At 42.1% G+C, this 22673-nt stretch overlaps 1 protein-coding gene across 2 annotated transcripts in view; it reads right to left on the bottom strand.

The window, feature by feature from the left end:
• ZSWIM9 (zinc finger SWIM-type containing 9) overlaps positions 1-22673 on the bottom strand; it is a 50481-nt gene that overhangs the window by 9089 nt on the left and 18719 nt on the right. For both annotated transcript variants that reach the window (XM_040325571.1, XM_040325570.1), the window contains exons 5-8: positions 21325-22477; positions 15390-15598; positions 10048-11155; positions 8163-8243 (exon numbers count right to left, since the gene is read on the bottom strand). In XM_040325571.1, coding sequence (XP_040181505.1) covers positions 8163-8243; positions 10048-11155; positions 15390-15598; positions 21325-22477 — 2551 coding nt within the window. The remainder of the gene's footprint in view (positions 1-8162; positions 8244-10047; positions 11156-15389; positions 15599-21324; positions 22478-22673) is intronic.

Here is a 22673-nt window from a genome sequence, read left to right as displayed (position 1 = left end):
ATATCCCTGGTCTGATACATCAGGATCAGGTAGGGTTCACCCCAGGAAGAGAAGGTAGAGAAAATACGCAGCGAGTGATAAATGCAATCCACCTCTCACAGTCAAACAAAAAGCCCTTAGTACTGGTTTCGACCGACGCCGAAAAAGCGTTCGATAGGGTAGATTGGAAATTTTTAAAAACAATTATACAATACATTGGACTGCGAGAGGGGATGCAAAGATGGATTATGAGCTTGTATTCTCGACCGAAAGCTAAGATTAAGATAAATGGCATTATGTCAGACCCCTTTGACATCTGCAATGGGACGCGGCAAGGGTGCCCATTATCGCCACTTATCTTCATTTTAACGTTAGAACCCTTTTTAAGGACAATAAGGTTAAGAACAGATATTCGAGGTATTGACGTGAGAGGGGGAGAACACAAGCTTGCAGCATTCGCGGACGATTTAATGTTTTTCATAACTGAGCCGGCGTTATCTCTGCCCCCACTGCTCTCGGAGATAGATAAATATGGCGCACTTTCAAACTTTAAAGTGAACTATGATAAATCTGAGGCAATGGGGGTTGAGATGAGCACGGCGCAACAACTACAATTAACTAACTTCTTCTCGTTTAAGTGGACAAACTCACATATAGGATATCTGGGGACTAAAATTCCGAAGAAATTAAACAGAATTTTAGAGTTAAATTTAGCCCCATTGATGAGACAAATAAAAAAAGATCTACTGAAGTGGGATAGAGAGGTGTTTACCTGGTTCGGCAGAATCAACATCATAAAAATGAATGCAATGCCAAGATTATTGTACTTATTACAGACACTCCCAACCAGAATACCTCAGGGATTTTTGAAAGAAATCAGAGCTAAGTTTGCGGGATTTATATGGGCGGGGAAACCTGCCAGAGTGAGAAGAGATATACTTACACTACCAAAAGAAAAGGGAGGGGTAGGATTTCCGGACCCAGTGGCCTACTATGAGGCGGTACATCTATCAAGAGCATTAGACTGGTGCATAGCACCGAAGGATAAACCCTGGGTGCTTTTAGAACAGGCAATGTCGGAGCTTCCATTGGAAGGCCTAATCTGGCTCTCTAAATCTGTTTTATCACAGACAGTTAAAAGACACCCAACGATAGATACAACAATTAGTGTAGTTAAAAAAACACTTAGAAACTCAGTTGGGGAAACTGATGTGAATCCGATGACACCAATATTAGGGAACCCAGCGTCTACTCCGGGTCTAAGGGACTCGATTTTTGGGAATTTAAAAATTCAGAGCAAAACCAGATTGATACATTTCTTGAGAGAGAATCGTGTAATGTCAAATGAAGAAATAGAAAGGGAATTTTCTGACGATTTGGACCCTTATAGGAGAAGACAGTTAAGGGGCTTTCTACGCTCAATCCAAGGACAAACAAGGGTTAGAGTAACACTGACGGAATTTGAGAAACTGTGTCTTAAGGGAGAGCCGGTAAGACATGCACTCTCACTGTTTTACTCTTTAATAATTGAATTAAAAGCCCCACAAGAGATAAGCTTTATTCAGGCATGGGAGAGAGATTTAGGGGTAACTTTTACAGAAAATCAGAAGAAAAAACTATTTCAATTTAATCATAGGGCATCACTGGCATCTAAATTTCAGGAGGGAGGGTATAAAATCCTAAGCAGGTGGTATAGGACGCCGGAAGTTCTGAACCAGATCTTCCCACAAGTGACAAATCTTTGTTGGCGCTGTCAAAAAGAAGAGGGAACTCTGTTACATATTTTTTGGAACTGTGAGGGAGTGAAAGATTTTTGGAAAATGGTATCCGAAGTTATAGAAGAAATAACTGAGATGTCTTTGGGAGAGGACCCGGCGACATACCTGTTGCTAGACATTCCGATATCAATAGAAAAATATAAGAAATCCCTAGTAAGGCATCTATTGGTCACAGCTAGAGCATGTGTGCCAGCTCTTTGGAAGAGTACCTGCCCCCCAAGTAGACCACAATGGTTGGCAAAAATTACAGAAATGCAACACATGGAGAATCTCACGGCAGCTTTGAGGGAACAAGAGGAGGGGATTAGGGAGATATGGGCACCCTTTGTCAGATATAGGGGAAGGGAGGAGTAGGAGGAGGGGAGAGGGAGTAGTTTGGAGTTCTTTGTCTTTTTTTTTTTTTCCTCGTTCTCCTTCTCTTCTTTTCTTTCTTCTTTCTCTTTTTTTTTTTTTTTTTTTTTTTTGAGAATGTGACGGTTTTGAACAACAGGCTCGAATGGAGGGGGGAGGGAGGGGGGGGGAGGAAGCCATGAGGGAAAATAAGGGGTTTCAAGGTCTCTAACGGGGAGAGTTAACGTCAAAGATGCGGGTGATGCAAAGGATGAAAGCTAAGGTCCATTAGCATTTTAGTCTCGAGGATTAATAAAGAAAAAGGTGTATAGGATAAAGAGATGGACCTGATCAAAGAATGGAAAAATTGCCCGATGTTAAGAATCAAGTTGATTTATGCTGTATGATAAGATACAAACCTTTGTTAGAGGCAATGTGTATGTGAAATGATGAAAAATGGTAAAATAAAGAATTTATAAAAAAAAAAAAAAAAAAAAAAAAAAAAAAAATCTCCATAGGCGACACTTTAAAATTTTTACAGGTGGCCAGTTTAGAGTTACAGGGGAGGTCTAGTGCTAGAATTGTTGCACACGCTCTAACGCACGCGGCGACACCTCACATGTGTGGTTTGAACGACGTTTACACACGTGGGCGGGACTTACGTGTGCGTACGCTTCTGAGCGCGAGCTACCGGGGACAGGGGCATTTTAATTTTTTTATTATTATTTTTTCTTTTTTATTTTACTTATTTCTTTATTTTTTACACTTTTTTTTACACTTTTTTTTTTTTCAATCGCTTTTATTCCTATTACAAGGAATGTAAACATCCCTTGTAATAGGAATGTGTGTGACAGGTCCTCTTTAAGGAGAGATGCGGGGTCAATAAGACCCCACATCTCTCCTGCAGGCTGGAAAGAATGAGATCGTGAAAAAAAATTCACAGATCTCATTCAAACTAGCCGCAATTGCGGTTTGTTTACTTACGGGGACCCGGGCGTGACGTCATCACATCGCGCCCGGGCCTCCGACGGTCATAGAGATGACTGGTGACCAGATCGTCACCAGTCTTCTCTATGGCAAACATCCGGCGGACGGCGATCATCTCTCCGGGCCCCCGGTGGGACGGGAGAGCCCGGAGAAGCACCGGATGGCGGCGGGAGGGGGGGGATGTCCCCTCCCGCCGCCTGTAAGAACGATCTAGCGGCGGAACCGCCGCTATGATCGTTCTTACGGTGCGCAGGATCGCCGCCGCTAAAAAATGATATCTCAATGATGCCTCCGGGTGCAGGCATCATTGAGATATCCCCCCCGCAAAGCCCATCACGTCATATGACGTCCACCCAGGATAACAGGTCCCCGTTTTGGACGTCATATGACGGCGTGCGGGTGTCAAGTGGTTAAGAATATTTAGTTAAAAAAAAAGTGCTGATGGCATCTCAAATACTAGTGTCTAGAGGAGAGCTTGACTCATTAAAAATATTTTACTGCCTATAGAGGCTTTCGGCAAGAAAAAGCAGAACCTGTGAATGTGCATTAATGTCAGGGATTACATCAGGGGTTGACAAATTTGCTTGGAATCTAGGAGCCAGGTAAAAAAGTTAGGAGCCAGAAAACGCGCGCCGTCCCGACGAGCTTGCGCGCAGAAGCGAACACATACGTGAGCAGCGCCCGCATATGTAAACAGTGTTCAAACCACACGTGAGGTATTGCCGCGATTGGTAGAGCGAGAGCAATAATTCTAGCCCTAAACCTTCTCTGTAACTCAAAACATGCAACCTGTAGATTTTTTTTTAAACGTCGCCTATGAAGATTTTAAAAAGGGTAAAAGTTTGTCGGCATTCCACGAGCGGACGCAATTTTGAAGTGTGACATGTTGGGTATGAATTTACTCGGCGTAACATTATCTTTCGTAATATAAAAAAAAAAATGGGGATAACTTTACTGTTTTATTTTTTTATTAAAAAAAGTGTAATTTTTTCACAAAAAAAGTGCGCTTGTAAGACCGCTGCGCAAATACGGCATGACAGAAAGTATTGGAACGATCGCCATTTTATTCTCTAGGGTGTTAGGATAAAAAATATATATAATGTTTGGGGGTTCTAATTAGAGGGAAGAAGATGGCAGTGAAAATAGTGAAAAACAACATTAGAATTTCTGTTTAACTTGTAATACCAGCGGCCACCACCAGATGGCGCCAGCTCACATCTGGTGGTAATAACTTGTAATACCAACGGCTCACCACCAGATGGCCCCAGCTCACAAAAAAAAAAAAAAATTTTTTTTTTTTTTTTTCTGCCCCCCCCCTTCCAATTCAAGTCGCCAGGACCCTATTTCTAGTCGCCATGGCGACCTGGCGCCCGGGATTTGTCGAGCCCTGGATTACATTGTAGTTTGTCACCAGAACAGTAAGAGGTAAAATCTTCCAGTGGGGCATTGATTCTGGTGACAACCAGGCATTCCTTCTCGTTGGAGAGATTTCCTCTCACTTCCTGTTCTGGCTATGGTACAGGAAAGTGAAGGGAAATCTCCCCAATGGAGAGCCTGGGTTTAGGACTCAAGGGTGATTTTTACTGTAGGCAGTCTTTTAGGCTTGTCCAGGTTCATTATAATAGGTTACACAGTATCTCATTCAACTTGCATTACTGAGACACAAATCACTACACTTTTACAATATGCACTGAATATTGTGGAAAGGTTTTGAAAGGAATGGTCTAATAATGGATCTGAGGACAACAAGCACATAGCCTGAAGGCATCTGGCCCCAGGCCCGCCATACAATTCCTCTACATACACACTCCAAGAATTATTTTAGTGAAAAAGTGAGAATTGTATTAGACAATCATTAGCAAACCTATTCTACATTGTGTTATCCAGCATTGCTTACCAGATATGTAGCTCACACATATATAAAATGTAGTTTTCAAAAGGACAATTGTTTCATCCTGTGCCAAGTGTCAGGGTCATAAGTAAGGGTCTTTAAGGGTAAGTAAGCAAGTAAAGGGTCTTAGGTTTAGAATCACATTAGAGGCAGGTTAGTTATTTAAATACTAATTTTAAAGGGTTAAACCTACTGTTAAGGGTTTGACTTGGTGTTAATGGTTTAAACAGGCACAGTTAGATGTTAAGTGTACATTGTAGGGATTGATTAGGCAGCGTTTTTTTTTTTCTTTCAACCCTTTTGTCCCAAAAGCCCCACACTAAACTCTTTGCTCTAAAAAGTAACCAGTAGTATACCAGTACTATAGGTAATCCTGCCATTAATTCCTCAGTTTTACAGTAAAAAAGTTCTTGGAGTGTCAGACATACACATAATGGCTAGAGAAATAATCTACAATTTCAGTATGAAATGAGCAGTGAAAATATGAATTATAAAACCTCAAATTTTACACAGAATTACAGAGCTGCTGGAACAATTCACTGCATCACAGGTCTTGTTTTTTGTATAACAGTGTGGTGCACTGCATTGCTGTACATTGTGGTGCGATTCAGCATTGTGTGCTGCGATAAAATGCAGCATGTCCACCATGGGCTGCGTTGCCGTGTGAATGGGACACCTAGGAAACAATGGTTTCCTGAGTGTCTCTGTGGTGAGAGACGCTTTACCATACAGTAAAACATCTGTCACAGCATACAGTGTGAATTCACCCTCACTGAATTTAAAAGGCAGAAACCTACACACACAGTTTCATCTTTTTACATTTAATTTTCCACAAGTATCTAACTTCCATAATCACCCAAAGGAAACAGAAAACTAATTAGTTTTCCCTAATGAAAAAATGGATGCAACTCTTAATGACTGTTCAAATTCACTCAAATCTGGACATTGATAATCTAAGCCCATTTTAATTGCATGTTATCAGACCTCTGACAATTAAGTCACCAGCTTCCATGCCTTATCTGCTGGGATCCATCCCCAGTTTCCTTCAACTTCCCCACCTGCCTCTTCCCAGACCCAATCTCTTTCCCTTTTTATCTTTCACTCCTCTTCTTTGTCCTCCCATGGTAAGTGGTAGAAAAGGCAAACAGCCCAGAACATAACCATGTGCCCTCTACTTTATTTACCTTCCAATTGATCACCTTCACTATACACACCAATGCCTTGGGAGTAGGGATACTCCCAATACACAATGGATGGTCACTTTAGTTCGTTTTAGCACATGAGGAGGGAAGTTATGTGACTGCTCCCACTGAGGTCACTTGCATATTTTTGCTAGTGACGTACTGTACCGATTCAATATATGCTTAAAATAAAATCTATTTGGAATGAAAAATATGGCTGAGCAAAACAAGTAAAATGCAAAAGATACATAAAAAATGATTTTGAGGTTAAACTTAATAGCTTTAGATGTGTACTAAATGAAAAATACAATAATGCTTTTCTAATTTGATTTATAATTTGATGGGACCAGCTGGACTTCAGCTTGTTCACTTTAATCTCAGTGTGCATCAGGTGATGCGTTTTGTCTTGTTTTCCATATTACTATGACCCTATAAGTACTACATGCTCAATTATAGAAGTAAACAATCCCTTATACCACAATAAAGGTTCCATAGAGCTGCCAATACAGAACACCAAGGCTGGTTTCACACTGAGGCGTGCAGCCGTGGTGACGGTATAGCCGCGCTATTTGTAGCACGGCTATACCGTCGTATTTATCGCGATATTCAGGCGCTAGCGGTGAGGTTTTAACCCCCGCTAGTGGCCGAAAAAGGGTTAATACCGCCCGCGTTGCGGGCGGTATTACCGCGCTTTCCCATTAATTTCAATGGGAAGGCGCGGTATAGGAGCAGTGAACACACCGCTCCTATACCGCGGTAAAGATGCGGCTAGCAGGACTTTTGGTGCGCTCCTGCTAGCGCACCGCTTCAATGTAAAGGCCTTCGGGCTTTCACATTGAACACTGCAGGGCATGATTTTTCATGCGGTATAGCAGCGCTATTTTTAGCGCTGTACCGCATGAAAAACGCCCCAGTGTGCAAGGGGCCTTACTGCTCAACTAAATTTTAAAATTTTCTTGACAGTAGTAGCAGCATGCTGTGCATATAAGATCTTGCTCACTTTGCAAAGGATGCTTCATATTTGTGGCCTTTATAGTGTATATAAACCCAAACACGACTACGTAATATATTGTGGTGACCAATCCCTAAATGTGGTAGCTACATTTGTTTTCCAAGTTCTTCCCCCACACCACATATTTTAGTCTGGTGATCAAGCCAAGTAACACACTATCTTCGGGTGGCTACACTCACTCCTCCACTGTATCTATGAAGCAGCAACTTGGCCACCCTTGGACAGCAGCATTGTCAACCTGTAGCGAAGGGTAGCGTTAGATGGACTAGTAAATTTAAATGGCCTTTACAGTGACAACTAATAGACTTGCTGGTCAGACCAACAGATAATCAACACTATGTTACAGAGGGGACACAAAGAATGATGTGGTAATGCTGCTAACAGATGGCATCATATATGTTATGTTTTATTCTGTCCATAGTTCCTCTTTATAGGGGTTGTAAAGGTTCATTTTTTTATTTTCTAAATAAGTTCCTTTAAGCTAGTGCATTGTTGGTTCACTTACCTTTTCCTTCGATTTCCCTTCTAAATGTTTTTTTTTATTTCTCACTTCCAGTTTCTCCTCAGTAAGCTTTCCACCATCATCCGAGCAGTGGAAAGTCAGTCAGCTTACTGAGGAGGAACAGTAAGTAAGAAATTCAGACAAAGAAAACAAAGAAAATTGAAGGAAAAGGTAAGGGAACCAACAATGCACTAGCTTAAGGGATCCTATTTAGAAAATAAAAAAACAAACCTTTACAACCCCCTTTAATGCATTGCTTTGTAATTGTGTTTTGTGAGGTCCGGCTTTGTTACGTCACAGAAAGCAAGTCGGCTCTAAACAGTGGTAGCCTTTTGTTGGAGATGCTAGAATGGAGTTCTGAGCAGGGAGACACCACTAATCAGTTCCAGTGTCATCTTACTACACAATACAAAAACACAAAAGCACATTTTGTAGTTCGAGTTGTAATAATTTATTTGATTACTTAATTGGTGTATTTAGAATAAACAGCATACCACAATACCTCATCTGTAGAATTCTCTGAGGAAGCAGCTGTATGGAGAGTTCCTTCATCATTGGATGTCAGTACAGGAACCTCTTGTCCCTAAACACAAAAAAAATGAAAAACAAGAAATCTTTAGCCCAAGCCTTTTTCTGACACTTGTTACTTAAAAATCTATATTTTTTGCTAGAAAATTACTTGGAACCCCCAAAACATTATATATTTTTAGCAGAGACACTAGAGAATAAAATGACAATTGTTGCAATACTTTATGTTACACTGTATTTGCCGCAGCGGTCTTTCAAATGCAATTTTTTTTTTTTTTTTTTTAAGAAATACACTTCCACATAGTGTGAATTGACTCTAAAACAGGAAAGATGAGGCAGTAACCACAACCTATGCCCCTGAGTGCTCCAATGTAGTGTGAACAACAGGGAACATACCCTTTGCAGAAATCTGTGTTTTTACAAGTGCACTTGAAAAACGCAGGCTTCCACAGAAGAGTGAACGAGCCCTTAAAGCCCAACCACAAATTAAACCCCCCCCCCCCCCCCGCTTCATTAATGGTAGAAAGTTGACCATGTGATACTTCCCCTTTCAAAGCTTCCCCTTCATGTCCCCTGTGGTCTAGCATCTATTTTCTTCCAGAAAGTGATACCCAGCATTATACACACTTAAAAATATTAAATCTTGGCATGTACTGCACTGCAGTGGGTGAACTATGAATGATTTAACATTTCTATAGACTTATTTACATCTTTTTCTATGACCGCACAGCGACACTATGCTGAGAGATGAGGTATTTCTATGAATCCTTAGCGCATATGACATTGTAGGACTCCAAGGAACACCCTCTCAGCTACTTTACTAAGCCATGGCCATCACATGGTGGTAGAGGCAACAAAAGAACACATATAAGTTTACATCAAGCTTGGGGAGCCAAGCTTTTTTTTTTTTTGGCTAAAATGAGAAGGGAGGTGAGATATTTTTTATTGTGGTCTGTGCCCTTGTTATGAAGATAAATTCTCACCATGTATCCGGTTTACCTTTATCATCGAAAGTGAAAGAAATCCCAAATTTTGAGTCATTTCCAGAACAGGAGGGGCTCTCCCTCACTTTGTTTTCTCTATGGAACAGGAAGTTCCACTTTAAGCTTGTACTCTCTAGTAATGTGCAATTGACCTCATAATAAGCCAGCAATAAAAGTAGGCGTTAGGTTTAGTTATACGGCCAAGAGAGAGAACCAAAATTGTGTGGCGACAGTGGTAGTAAACTCCGCTTTGTGACTTTTACCTACAGGTAAGCTTATAATAAAGCTTATCTATAGCTAAAATGAACATCTCCTAGCCCTGCACAGTTTACAAGATATTTTTTTGGCAGCTGGTGACCTCACTGGCGCATGTGCTCTGAAGGAATGGCACACATGCCATGGCTGTGACTCCCGCATGCACGTGCGTGAGCGATGTCATTGTGGCTCGGACAACTCAAACAGCTGGTGCCCGAGAACCTGGAATGAAGATCATGTGAAGATGGAACATGTCAGCTTTGTTTTAAGGTAGGTCTTTCATAATGTGCTAGTATGCGATGCATTACCTTACAGAAGGACTGGACAGAAAACAAAGGTGGTGTTCTAAAAAAGTGCTACAGAATATATACTTCCAGTAAAATAAATAAAAAGGCCATTCAAACTCAGCAGGCAGTTGTATATCAGTCTGCATAAGTGATGGATTAAGGATTATCTTAAGCAGCTTTAAAAATTGTGTCTTTTATATCTGCCTGGGCTAAAAAATAAAAACAAATGAAGGAAAACCAGTACAACTTCAGTACCAGCTGAACAGTGGTCATTTCCAGGATAAGCAGACTTCTAGTAAAATGACAGTATGTAGCACTATTGGTATGAATTTACCTGCTGATTGGATGTAGGCGAAAGAGCAGACTTTTCATAATCGCAGATCGACGTGATGTCAGCATTTTGAAGGTGTAGCCCATCAGCTGGGCTCTGCACTGTGCTGCCAAGTACAGAACACAGGCATTGATACAATGAGGGCATAAAGCCCACTTCGGCTTTGAGCTTTGCATGATTCGCAGAAACCAAATCATATAAATGCCTCTCTGACTCTTCAGTCCTGTTATCCTTCTTTACCCACATTTTTCTGCGGGGGTGCCATGTGTCAGAGTAATATTTAAACACCTCTGCTGGACAAATGGGCTTCAGATCATTCAGATATCGGTCATAGACTTTGATTGAACATGTCTGAGATATGATATGAAGGAAGTTCTTGATCTGGGCCTCGGACTTTGCATCCAGGTGGGCTATACGACTGTACAAGAGATTTAAAACCGCCTGCATACAGTATCTCACATGGGCATGGGGTAAACGGCTTTCCAGGTTAATTGGCTCTAGGACATCAGGGTTGACTGTTAAATGTTTTACCTTTTTACTTAATGTGGGAATTATTTCACAAAGCAAACCTGTAAGGAAGGGAATAATGCCGTCGACCTGTTTTTTTGCAATGCAGTAAGCACATGGGTTCCATCCTTCTCCCTTCACATCACAAAAAATGGTATACAAGTCAAAACTTTGGCTGAAGTCCGTAAACACATCAATGAATAGATTTTCGGGGTGATTCTGAGCCCGATCTCTCATAGCAGAGGTCATCAGAAAGATTTTCTTCACATGCAATTTATCCTCCACAAACACCAGCTTGACTTTTGCATCTGGGTCTAAAAAGAAAAGGGACTGCAGCTCCGCGAGAACTTGTGTCCGGTCTTCAAATGCACCAGAGCGGAAGCGGAGAAGCCTTTTTAAATCGCTTGGTTCCAGAAATTTCTTTGATATATTGTTTGCCACCTGTGCTGGTAATCCTACAGCAGATGAGGGCTTAAACTTCTTCTCGGGAGGAGCATCGCAGGGATCTTCTGTGACGTGGATATGATCTGGGCTGCACTGTGTAACAATAAGTTTGTCTTTCTGGGGACTTAGTGACAGCTCAATCGATGCTGGACAGTTCTTCCTAAGAGAAAAAAATAAAATAAAAAATTAAATTCTTTAATAAATACCTTTAAAATTAAAAAGGGTAAAATAGAAATAAAATGGTAAAACCCAAATGAAAGAGAACCTATTGCCAATACACAACAAAAATGTAAGTCCTTTCTATTCTTCAGCCTTATTACTTACATCTCTGATACTCATTGACTTGCTGTTCTTTCTAGATTTCCCTACATAGTAAGTTGAGTGGAATGACAGTTCTAGCCCTACTCACAGCATACACAAGCCATTCCTAGGCTCCTCTCATCCAGCAACCAATCCTAGTCTTCTTCATTGATGAAGTGATGTTACTTTCTCCTCCTCTAGATGAGGCATAATACCATGTCACTATCTGTTCCGTCATTCTGCATCATTCAGTTCTTGCCGAGACGGACCTTATGTGCAAGTCGTATAATCCACACCACTCACTTTTCTTGTGCACCACCCACTGTACTGTGTTGAGGGTTGTAGGTGGCCAGGTGGCCTCCGAAGTTACAAAGAGCAACTTATCTTCTCTGTCATTTGCTTGTACACTATTCTTAACACTGGCTCTGTGCCGCCACTCTCTGCTTTTCAGAGGAGCATTCTTCCTATCAACCACCAATGTAAGCAATGCATTCTTCCAACTGACTATCAGTGAAAGACATTTTTACCACTTAGCCCCAAAAATATATATATATATTTTTTTTGGGTAGCAAGAGTTCCCCAAGACCCAAAAATTATTTGAAGGGTTCCTCTCTCTGGGGTAAAAAAAGGTTGTGAAAGGCTGGCATAGGAGTAACAATGTTGCTCCTCTATAGATACACAGTGCAACAAGTAAGCGTTGTCATCCTAGGCCAGAAAATGTGTTACTGGCTGGATCACCATGTAAAAAAAAAAACGAAACAGTATATTACATTTTCGTTTTGGGTTTACACCGCTTTAACCACTTGCTGAACCTGCCTTTTTCTTACGTTCACTTTTTTTATTTTAACACTGTCCTTTTCATTTTCGCTGTTGCGAAACTAAAAATCCCATCATGCCTCTGCCTGTGGGAGTCATCCTTGTAACTGTCAGCCCTGCAATGCCTCATGTGACTTTGTAGTTTCGCAACAGCTGGAGGGCCGCCAGTTAGAGACCCCTGGCATAGAGCCTGTTGCCCTCACTTGGCTTCCTGCCTAGGCATCGGCCAGAGCGGTTCCCTGGTTACCGATGGCTTTGGTAAGCTCGGAAACCACTGGGGGGGGGGGGGGGGGTATTAACGTAATTTAATGTTGGAGGGCTCAAAAAAAAAAAAAAAAAAAAAAAGCACACAAGTTTATGGGTTTCTGACATGGATTATACAATTGTTTTTATTTAATTGGTCACATGACTACCAGAGCACCAGCAGGCTCCGTGACCAGGCAATGGATACAGGACTCAACAGAAACGTGTCGGATTGCACAGATAGCACTTTTTTAAGACAGAGTACAAGTACCAATACTTTTTTTCTCCAAGTACTCGCAGATACCGATTCTTATTTTTAATGACGTGTCAGTATTTTTTTTGTTTTACGATTTATTGTGGAAATATAAAAAAAATGTAATATTTTTTTTGTCCCACAGTCCTGTTTGGGGGGGGGGGGGGGGGGGGCGCTTTGGTGAGATATCAGGGGCCAAAACAGACCCCCGATATCTCCCCTTTGAGACAGAGAAAGGGACTGAGGACACAGATTCCCCAGTCCCTTCTTCTTCAGCCTCAGTTGCACTAAAGATGAATAAACAGGAGACAAAGGCTCCTCTCCATTTATAAACAGAAGCATAGTAAATACAGGTTACAATGTTTCAGTTATGATGAATGGACAGAGGCAGTGATCATCTATTCTGTTCATTCAGAAGAGAAGAGAAAAGGAAGAAGCCTCCTTCCTCCACTCTCCATCTTAAAAGATTCAGAGCAGGGGGAGACCAGTGGGTGAGCGGGAGAGGAGACAGGGGGACCCGAAGAGCCAGGAAGGACGCAGGGGGACCCAAAGGACAGGGGGAGACCTAAGGAGGAGCCGGAAAGGACACAGAGGATAAAACAGATCAGGACCTGGAGAGCCAGGGAGGACACAGGGGGGCGTACATGCCCTGTACTGTACTCCAAGATAAAGAATTTACAGGCAAGTTAAAAATCCTATTATCTTAAAGCGGAGGTTCACCCAAATAACATCTATATAAGACCTAATTCTTTATACTTCTAACATGTACAGTTTTTTTTTTTAGGCTGTACATACCTTATCGCTATTTTCAATCCGGCTTCCGGGTACTCACTCCCGCGGGAGTAGGCGTTTCTATCCTGAGGCGCAATGTAATCTGGGAGTTCGCCCAGATGAGTGATTTCATTCAGAAAAAGTCCCCCCCGGCGGATAAGGGCCCCCCCCCCGTATTTCGTAGGCGCGTCACGAGAGTCACGGAAGTTTCCGAAAGTAGCCGAACATGTAGAGCCGCGAGTTATCTCTACACGGCGCTTGCGCACCGACTAGGAGCCGCGTAGAGCTGACTCGCAACTCTACATGTTCGGCTACTTTCGGAAACTCTGACTCTCGTGGCGCGCCTACACAATACAGGGGGAGGGGGCCTAACTGCCGGGGGGAACTTTTTCTGAAGGACATCACTCATCTTGGCGGACTCCCAGATTACATTGCGCCTCAGGATAGAAACGCCTACTCCCGCAGGAGTAATAAAAAAAAAAAAAAAAAGTGCCTACTGTACATGTTAGAAGTATAAAGAATTTGGTCTTCCATAGATGTTATTTGGGTGAACCTCTGCATTAATTGTACAGCACAGGAGTTGTAATCAAAGACCATGGGACATCCTCAGGCTATAAAACTGAGATGGGAAGCAAAAGAGCAAACATCCCTGTCAACAGGCCTACTAAGAAAAAAGACAAAAAAATAAATAAAAAACAGTTAAATAACCCCGATAACACTAAGAACTCATCAGCCTGGTAGAACTTGGCCCCAAGATTCACAAACAGCTCTAGTGGATAGAGCTGCTGTGGGGAAGGAAAGAACCCCCTTCATTAAAAGGCATAGGCCCTGGAAATAAGTTGTCTGATCCACCTTGCAAGGGTGGATTGGGAAGCAGGATCTCCTTTACAAGAACCTCCAGACAGCACAAATAGGGACTCAGTCTCCAAGTAGAACCCGACAGCCATAAACAAATCCAGGAAGTGTAAGGTAATGTCCTTGTCATGTTGTGGAGCAGCTCGGAGGGAAAGGAGGTCAACATCCTCACTGACAGAAGGAATCGCCTTCAAAAATCAGGAAGGTTTTAGTCTAAAAACCACCTTGTCTCTGGGAAAAATGAGGAAAGGCTCTATACAAGAAAGAGCTGCAAACACAAACATGCCTAAACAGACGTGATGGCGACCAGGAAGGTAACCTTAGATGTGAGGTCTCCAAATAAATTTCTCTAATCGGCTCATAAGGGAGTTTCTGAAAAAGAAAGTACCAAGTTTAGATCCCATGGTGACATAAAAAGGTCAAAAAGAAAAAAGTTTTGATAAAAGGATTGCGAGGCTAGAGGCTTCTGGAGGAGAATGGATGAGGCAGAAACCTGTCCCTTGAGGGTCAAGACCAGACTGAACAATGACCAAAAACAGGAGTAAGGCTCCGTTCACACTAGTGAAAATGGTCTGCTGTGCCGCATGAAAAACGCACAAAAAATAAATAAGTGCATGCACCTTTTAAAAAATGCAGCCGAAGGGAAACCGCACGGTCTTTTTGACCTTGCGGTTTTCCGTACCTGCGATCATGCTGAGATGTGTGGGGCTTCCATTCAGAATGAATGGCAGCCCCCCCCCCAAAAAAAATAAATATATTTTTTGCCCACCTTCCAAGCCAAGTCGCCAGGATGCTATTTCTAGTCGCCATGGCGACCGGGATTTGTCGAGCCCTGGTCTATGAGTACAAGTCCACTGAGCTGTACTGTATGAATAAGCCAATGTATTTATGGCATTCTGATGCAGTGATATAATATAGCATGCTTTTAATAACATACTGTACAATGCAAATTGTTAAACTCCATGACGTCGCCTGCTCAGATGAACACAATTTTACTTTGCACATCAACAGCATGAAATATTAAAGTAGAATGCATTGTACAAATGGTGTAAAATGTGTACTTTGCACTCCATCCTGACACGGCCGATATCTCATTTATGTCATTTCAGCTATGAGGATATTATGACATATCATACCAACTGTAGTTTTGTCATACCAACTGCAGGAAAGTTGTGCCCAGCTGTACTTCAAGATTTCTGCAACGTCTTGAATGTTCGGTTCTTGATTACTGCCCTCCTCTATGACGGAAGATGATGAATGCAGAAGGTAATTTTCTTTACTCCACTCTTGCAGGAAAAAGCAAAAGTCATCCCAGCTCTGAAACTCCCTGCCATTTAATTGCATATTTGCAACGTCTTCACAATCCTGTGGAAAAATAAAAAATAAAAGTGTTTAGGGACTTATGGCATCTGAAGTAGGTTGTTGGGGTCTCAAGCATAAATACCTTTCAGAGAATGGAGCTGCAAAATGAACCACAAGCCACCTTCTGCATAAAAACGTATGCATTTCAGTTTTACTCCACTGTACAATATACACACACCCCTTCTGCATGCAGTTCCCCCTGAGCCAAACCCCCCACCCAAATACATACCTAGAGCCCGATCTTGATTCTGTCCAGAGCCAAAGTCTGCTGTTATTTGATGACACAGAGCAGGTCCAGGTATTGTAGGGATCCCGACAAAAGATAGATCTGCCCAGAAGCCTCACTGGCAGCTGGCTCTGCCTCTCAGCACTTCTCTGAGAGGCTGAGTTAGCTGCTCCTGTCCCCTCCACAGCCCAGAGCTCTAGTGAGTGATGGAGGGGCAGAGCAGAGAGCCGGTGACTATGCTCAGAGCAGACCCAAGAACTGAGAGATCAGCGCTCTCCGATTGCTCAGTTCTCAATGTAGACCTGGCGGAGGACAGCTGCAGCATTGGATCGATGCTGCAGCCACATAAGCGAATATGTTGTTTTTTTTTAATTTTAGTTTTTAATCCCATACTTTTTTTAACCACTTAAGGACCCCTTCACGCCGTCGGCAGAATGGCGCGGCTGGGCACATCCACGTACCTGTATGTGGCCCTTTAAGCCCAGCCTGGGATCGCCGGCGTGCGAACGCAACACGGTCCGAAGCTCCGTGCCCGCAGGTAAAGGACCTGGCCAGTTTTTGTGATTCGGCACTGCGTCGCTTTAACGGACAATTACGCGGTCGTGCGACGTGGCTCCCAAACAAAATTGGCGTCCTTTTTTTACTACAAATAGAGATTTCTTTTGGTGGTATTTGATCACCTCTGGGGTTTTTAGTTTTTGCGCTATAAACAAAAATAGAGCGACAATTTTGAAAAAAAAATATATTTTTAACTTTTTGCTATAATAAATATCCCCCAAAAATAAAATAAACATTTTCCTCAGTTTAGGCCGATACGTATTCTTCTACCCATTTTTGGTATATTAAAAAAAAAAAATCGCAATAAGCGTTTATCGATTGGTTTGCGCAAAATTTATAGCGTTAATAAAAATGCAATAAAACTATCCCCTATTTTGTAAATTATTTTACCCAACCGTGCCATTCTGCCGACGTATATGTGCAGGAGGCGGTCCTTAAGTGGTTAAAATTGCCAGGTTTGTCAATAGGTTTTTAACAAAAGAGGAGTGAACCTTTAAAATACGTCACCACTGCACAGCCCCCCACTTCTCACAGACACAAAGGGGTTGCCACGAGGTAGACTGCTTTTGTGCAGAGCGATTGGCAGGCTGACAGCCGTTATGATTTTATCTCCCTGATGCCAGCTAGAGAGATAGGACAGGCTCACACACATTGGCAGTGTTGCAGTTTCTTCATGCATTACACTGCAGACAACCCTGTGGTGTTTTTCATCTTCCATCTATACTGATTACCAAGAATTTAACATGCAAGTGTACGATTTGTTTTTATAGAATAAATTACTTTATCATTCTAATGAGAATCTTGTGCTGCCATTTCTTTGTTGCTTTAAATTTGAACAATTCACACTGGCATCAAGCCTGCAATATCTGCGTTTAGGAGGACATTTATAAAAGCAGGTAACACGTTTACAATGGTGCTATTCACAACAAGCATTTACACGCATTAAGGTATGATCCGTTTAGCTGAATTAAACGAAAAAGGCAATTCTGTCCCTTCAGGATTTGATTAGACACTCGAAACCTGCCTTAAAAAGGGGTTGTAAAGGGAAAAAAAATCCCTAAATAGCTTCCTTTACCTTAGTGCAGTCCTCCTTCACTTACCTCATCCTTCCATTTTGCTTTTAAATGTCTATTTCTTCTGAGAAATCCTCACTTCCTGTTCTGTCTGTAACTCCACACAGTAATGCGAGGCTTTCTTCCTGGTGTGGAGAAAGCCTCTTGAGGGGGGGAGGGGGCGTGCAAGAGTGTCAGGACGCCCACTAACACACAGCTCCTTTCTCTATCTGCAAAGTAGAGAGTGTCCTGACTTGCCTGCTCGCCCCCTCAAGAGGCTTTCTCCACACCAGGGAGAAAGCCTTGCATTACTGTGTGGAGTTACAGAAAGAAGAACAGGAAGTGAGGATTTCTCAGAAGAAATAAGGACATTCAAAAGCAAAATGCAAGGATGAGGTAAGTGAAGGAGGACTGCACTAAGGTAGAGGAAACTATTTAGGGAAAAAAAAATTCCTTTACAACCCCTTTAAAGCAGGGACATGTAAACAGAGGAAAGCGATCTGAGATGTATAGAAGGTGGTTATACTTCCTAAATGGATTTGCAAAAAGCTGCGAATGAAGCCTAATATGCACCACACTCTACGTTTACACCTCACTTATAAAACAAAACAATACAATAAGCAATAGAAGGCCTTAAAAGCTGTATAAATAATCCCAACAGTTAAATGTTCACAGTTATCCATCAATGTCCATGTATAACCTCAGTGTTTTGCAATTAAAAAAAAAGTGCTCAAGCCTCAAAAAAAAAAAAAAAAAATCCTGCATCGGCTGAACTCTGTCTTTCAAACAGACTCGCCAATGGTGTGAACCACTCAAATTTGATACCAAAAGTGGAAGTACTAGGGACATGCCAATAATGCATGAATATGTTGCATAATTCAGTTAGCAAAGCCCAATCACCGATTAGATTTACATTTTCACCCTGGCATTCAGCTTTTGTACATAGCTGCCCATCTAGCTAAACCCATTGGTTGCCTGTATCCTATTCTACACGGCCCCAGATCAGAGGCTGTGAAAATGCAGAAAAGTGCACTCCCTGGTTAGTGAACAAACTCCTCTCACAGCCCACTGCCAACACTGTGCCCAATTCAGTATGATCCAAGTTCATTCTAAGCTAGCAGCTGCCTGTTGTCAAGAGCTGCTGACTAACCTCATCTCCCAACCAGGCACAGTAAGTTGTACTGTGGGCGGCAGCTCCATGGCAGGTGACACACATGTACACCGCGGCCTTTTCCGAGTTCAGGGTGCGCATGCATGCACACGCTCCCTGCCGACCTGTGCTGTGATTGGACACAGCACGAGTTTGGCAGCTGAATTCAGCCAATGACTTTGGCTAAAGTCAGCTGATCAGCTGTGGTCAATTACACAAAGAGTCCTGTGTTAACAAAACAGCGATTTGGCCATTTCAAAACAGACAGATGGGGCTGGGTTCACAAATGTGCGAATTGGATGCGTTTTTTCTGCATTGAATTTGCATGACATGCGAGAGTGACTGGCTCCTAATGGAGCCGGTTCACACAGGTTCTGGGTGGCTGTGGAGCGGATTGCAGAAGGGTCTTGCGCTTGTTTGAGTCTGGTTCAGGTGCGAATTCAGGCAAAATTTCAGGACTTGAGCCACACATATGTGAAAGTAAAAGCAGCACATATCACACATTGATAAGCACAGTTAACCCCTTGCTTGCCCCCCAGATGTTAACCCTTTCCCAGCCAGTATTAATACTATACACCAGGGATATGCAATTAGCGGACCTCCAGCTGTTGCAGGACTACAATTCCCATGAGGCATAGCAAGACTCTGAAAGCCACAAGCATGACACCCAGAGGCATGATGGAACTTGTAGTTTTGCAACAGCTGGAGGTCCGCTAATTGCATATCCCTGCTATACACTGACACTGTAATAATATCACTAACCACTGTATTAGTGTCACTATGTGTCAGTCAGTAAGTGTACCTCCCAGCAAGAGTCTGGTAGCACCAAATTGCCCACCACTATCACAGTCACACGATAAGTTGCTGATCACTGCCATTACAGTATAGTGTATATAGCTGCATAAATTCCAGTATATATATTCAATAATTTGTAGACGCTATAAATCGCACAAACCAATAGAACACTTATGATTTTTTTAAGAAATGTAGCTTAATACATTTTGGTTTAAATTTATAATGAAATTGGATATATTTTAGAACATATATTGTTTTTATTATCAAAATGTCTTTTTCCGTTTATAGAATAAAAAACCCAATGGTGATCAAATATCACAAAAAGAAAGCGATATTTGTGAGGAAAAAAATTATGAAAATTTCATTAGCGTACAGTGTTGCATGACCGAGCAATTGTAAAGTAGCGCAATGAATAGCTAAAAATGTTCTGGTCATTTAGGGGGTAAAACCTCCCAGGAGGTCACGTGGTTAGTTTAGGAGTAAATATATGCAAGGATGGAAGGCGATTGGAAAGGAGGGAAGAAAGACAATGTCCCCCTCAATTACATAAGTAGTATTAAAAGAGGAGCTCCAGTGAATTGTATGTTTATTAAAAGTCAACAGCTACAAAAACTGTAGCTGCCGACTTAATTAAAAGCCACTAACCTGTCTTAAGATCCAGTAATGTGCTCACTCGAGCCATCCCTCGCTGCTCTGCCCCTGGCATCTTAACTGTGGGCACCTGGCTGTGACAGTTTCACAGTTTGGTGCCCGTCGTGCATGTGCAGGCCTCTCGGCACATTGTGAATGGCCGTGCAGTCTTCTGGGACCTGTGACGTGTCCCAGAAGACTACAGGGAGGGGAGAGGAAAACATCCTCTCAGATATCCTAGGTTACATGAGCAGAAGTGAGAGCGGATACCTGTCAAAACCAACCCAAAAAAAGAGCAATTTAGGAAAAGAGGGGTCTTAACCGCTCTACACCTGCCCACCGTCAAATGACGGCAGACGGAATACTCTATTGTTCTGACAAGATGCCATATGACGTCCTGTCATTTAAAGCCGCTAGGGGGCGCGCGCGATGGCCGCCGGGCACCCGCGATTACCCAGTAACTGAGCAGGACTGTGGAGCTCTGTGTGTAAACACAGAGATCCACGTCCTGTCAGGGAGAGGAGACCGATGCTGTGTCCCTTGTACATAGGGACACAGATCGGTCACCTCCCCCAGTCACCCCCTTCCCCCTACAGTTAGAACACTCACTAGGCTACACATTTAACCCCTTCCCCGCCCCCTAGTGGTTAACCCCTTCCCTGCTAGTCACATTTTTGCAGTAATCAATGCATATTTATAGCACTGTTCACTGTATAAATGTGAATGGTCCCAAAAATGTGTCAAAAGTGTCCGATATAATGTCGCAGTGCCGGAAAAAAAAAAAAAAAAAAAAAAAAAAAAAAACGCAGATCGCCGCCATTCCTAGTAAAAAATAAATTAATAAAAATCAAAATTATGTCCCCTATTTTGTAGGCAATATAACTTTTGTGCAAACCAGTCACTATACGGTTATTGCGATTTTATTTTATTACCAAAAATATGTAGAATACGTATCGGCCTTTTTTTTTTTAAATGGGATATTTATTATAGCAAAAAATAGTGTTTTTTTTCAAAATGTACGCTCTTTTTTGTTTATAGCCCAAAAAATAAAAACCGCACAGGCGAACAAATACCACGAAAAGAAAGCTATTTGTGGAGAAAAAAAAAAAAAAAAGGACGCCAATTTTGTTTGGGAACCACGTCGCACAACTGTGCAATTGTCAGTTAAAGCGACGCAGTGCCGGAAGCTAAAATATCGTCTGGGCAGGAAGGGGGTGTATGTGCACAGTAGGCAAGTGGTTAAAGAAGAACCTCAACTTTTGGGTGGAGCTCCACTTTAAGTCCTAAAGTTAGCAGTAAACAAGAGCTAAAATATTACCTTATTAGGCACAGCAGATGTAATTAACTCCGTGATTACACCATCTTGCTCCTGTGTGTTCAGTATGCTTGTTGTATCCGTTTGACAGGTAGAAGTGCTTTCATCCATCATGCATGTATTGCTTGATTCTGAAGGCTCCTGATCGTGAGCCTGATCTTCAGTGAGTATGGCATGCAGGCATTGGCTTAAAGAAGGCAGTGTTCCCAAATGTGTCCTTAATTCTTGGTGAAAGAATTTAACAAAATCACAAATCGAATTTTCTGCATCAATTGTTTGGCTGTCCTTCCCAGACCATGAATTCCAACATGGATGAAAGTTGTCAAAATAGTATTGAAACACTTCATCAGGACAGGCAGATTTCAAGTCATTAAGGTACTGTGTGTAAGTGTCAGTTGCGGAAGCTTGAGCAAGGTTGGCAAGCAAGTTTTTAATCTGAGACTGCTCCATTTGACTTAGGAAGGAAATTTTCCGAAACATGAATTCAAACACAAACGGTAAGCAATGCTTTATGACGACGTTGGGAAACAGAGCTTGTGTATCCGAACAGCTTTGAATGTCTGGGCTCAGTATCAAACACTTTAACTGCATGTTCAAATTAGGGAGGACTTGTAAAAGAGAAAGCAGGATAAACTGTAAGGTTTCTGTGGAGTTTTTCCTGGTAATACAATGAGCACAGACTCTCCAGGCAAAATTCTCATCTTGACACAAGGCAGAATACAAAGCATATTCCTGATTTAGACTTGGAAGGTGAGCAATAAAGAGGCTTTCTGAAAAATTCTGGAGTAAATTCTGCATGCCAGTTGTCATCAAGAAGATGTTTCTCATAGTAAACTTTTCGTCGGCATAAGCCAATTTCACCTTTGCGCCAGGATCGGTATTAAAAAGGGATTCCAGTTCATCCAGAAATTGGGATTCCCTGCCAAATGGGACGTGTAAACGTAGAAGCTTTGTCAGATCTGTTCTGTCCATGAATTTATCCGAAATCTCAAAAAACAACATTGCTGGGGCTTCCACAAAGGCTTCAGGTTTTCTTGTAAAACGAGATGGAAGGTCTATCTCTGAATCGTGACTATGATGGAGATCAGCCTTCGTGATTATTAGTTTGTCCATTTCTGGACCCAGGCGTAGCTGAATAGAAGCTGGGCAGCGCTTCCTGTTAGAGGGACATAAAAGAAATTAAATTAATACAACTTATTCAAACCCCACTGCACCCTTATTTAACTTGAACCAGAGCAAAAGAGAAAATGCTTAAGAAATTTATAAAAGCAAAATCACAAGCAGAACAGGTGGATTTGCCATACCACATACAGTGGATATATAAAGTCTACACACCCCTGTTAAAATGTCAG

This window comes from Rana temporaria, chromosome 10 (genome assembly GCF_905171775.1).
Source record: "Rana temporaria chromosome 10, aRanTem1.1, whole genome shotgun sequence".
NCBI classification, from domain to species: Eukaryota; Metazoa; Chordata; class Amphibia; order Anura; family Ranidae; genus Rana; species Rana temporaria.
The sequence above is the reverse complement of the archived record's forward strand: the minus strand, read 5'-3'. Positions and strand labels throughout refer to the sequence as shown.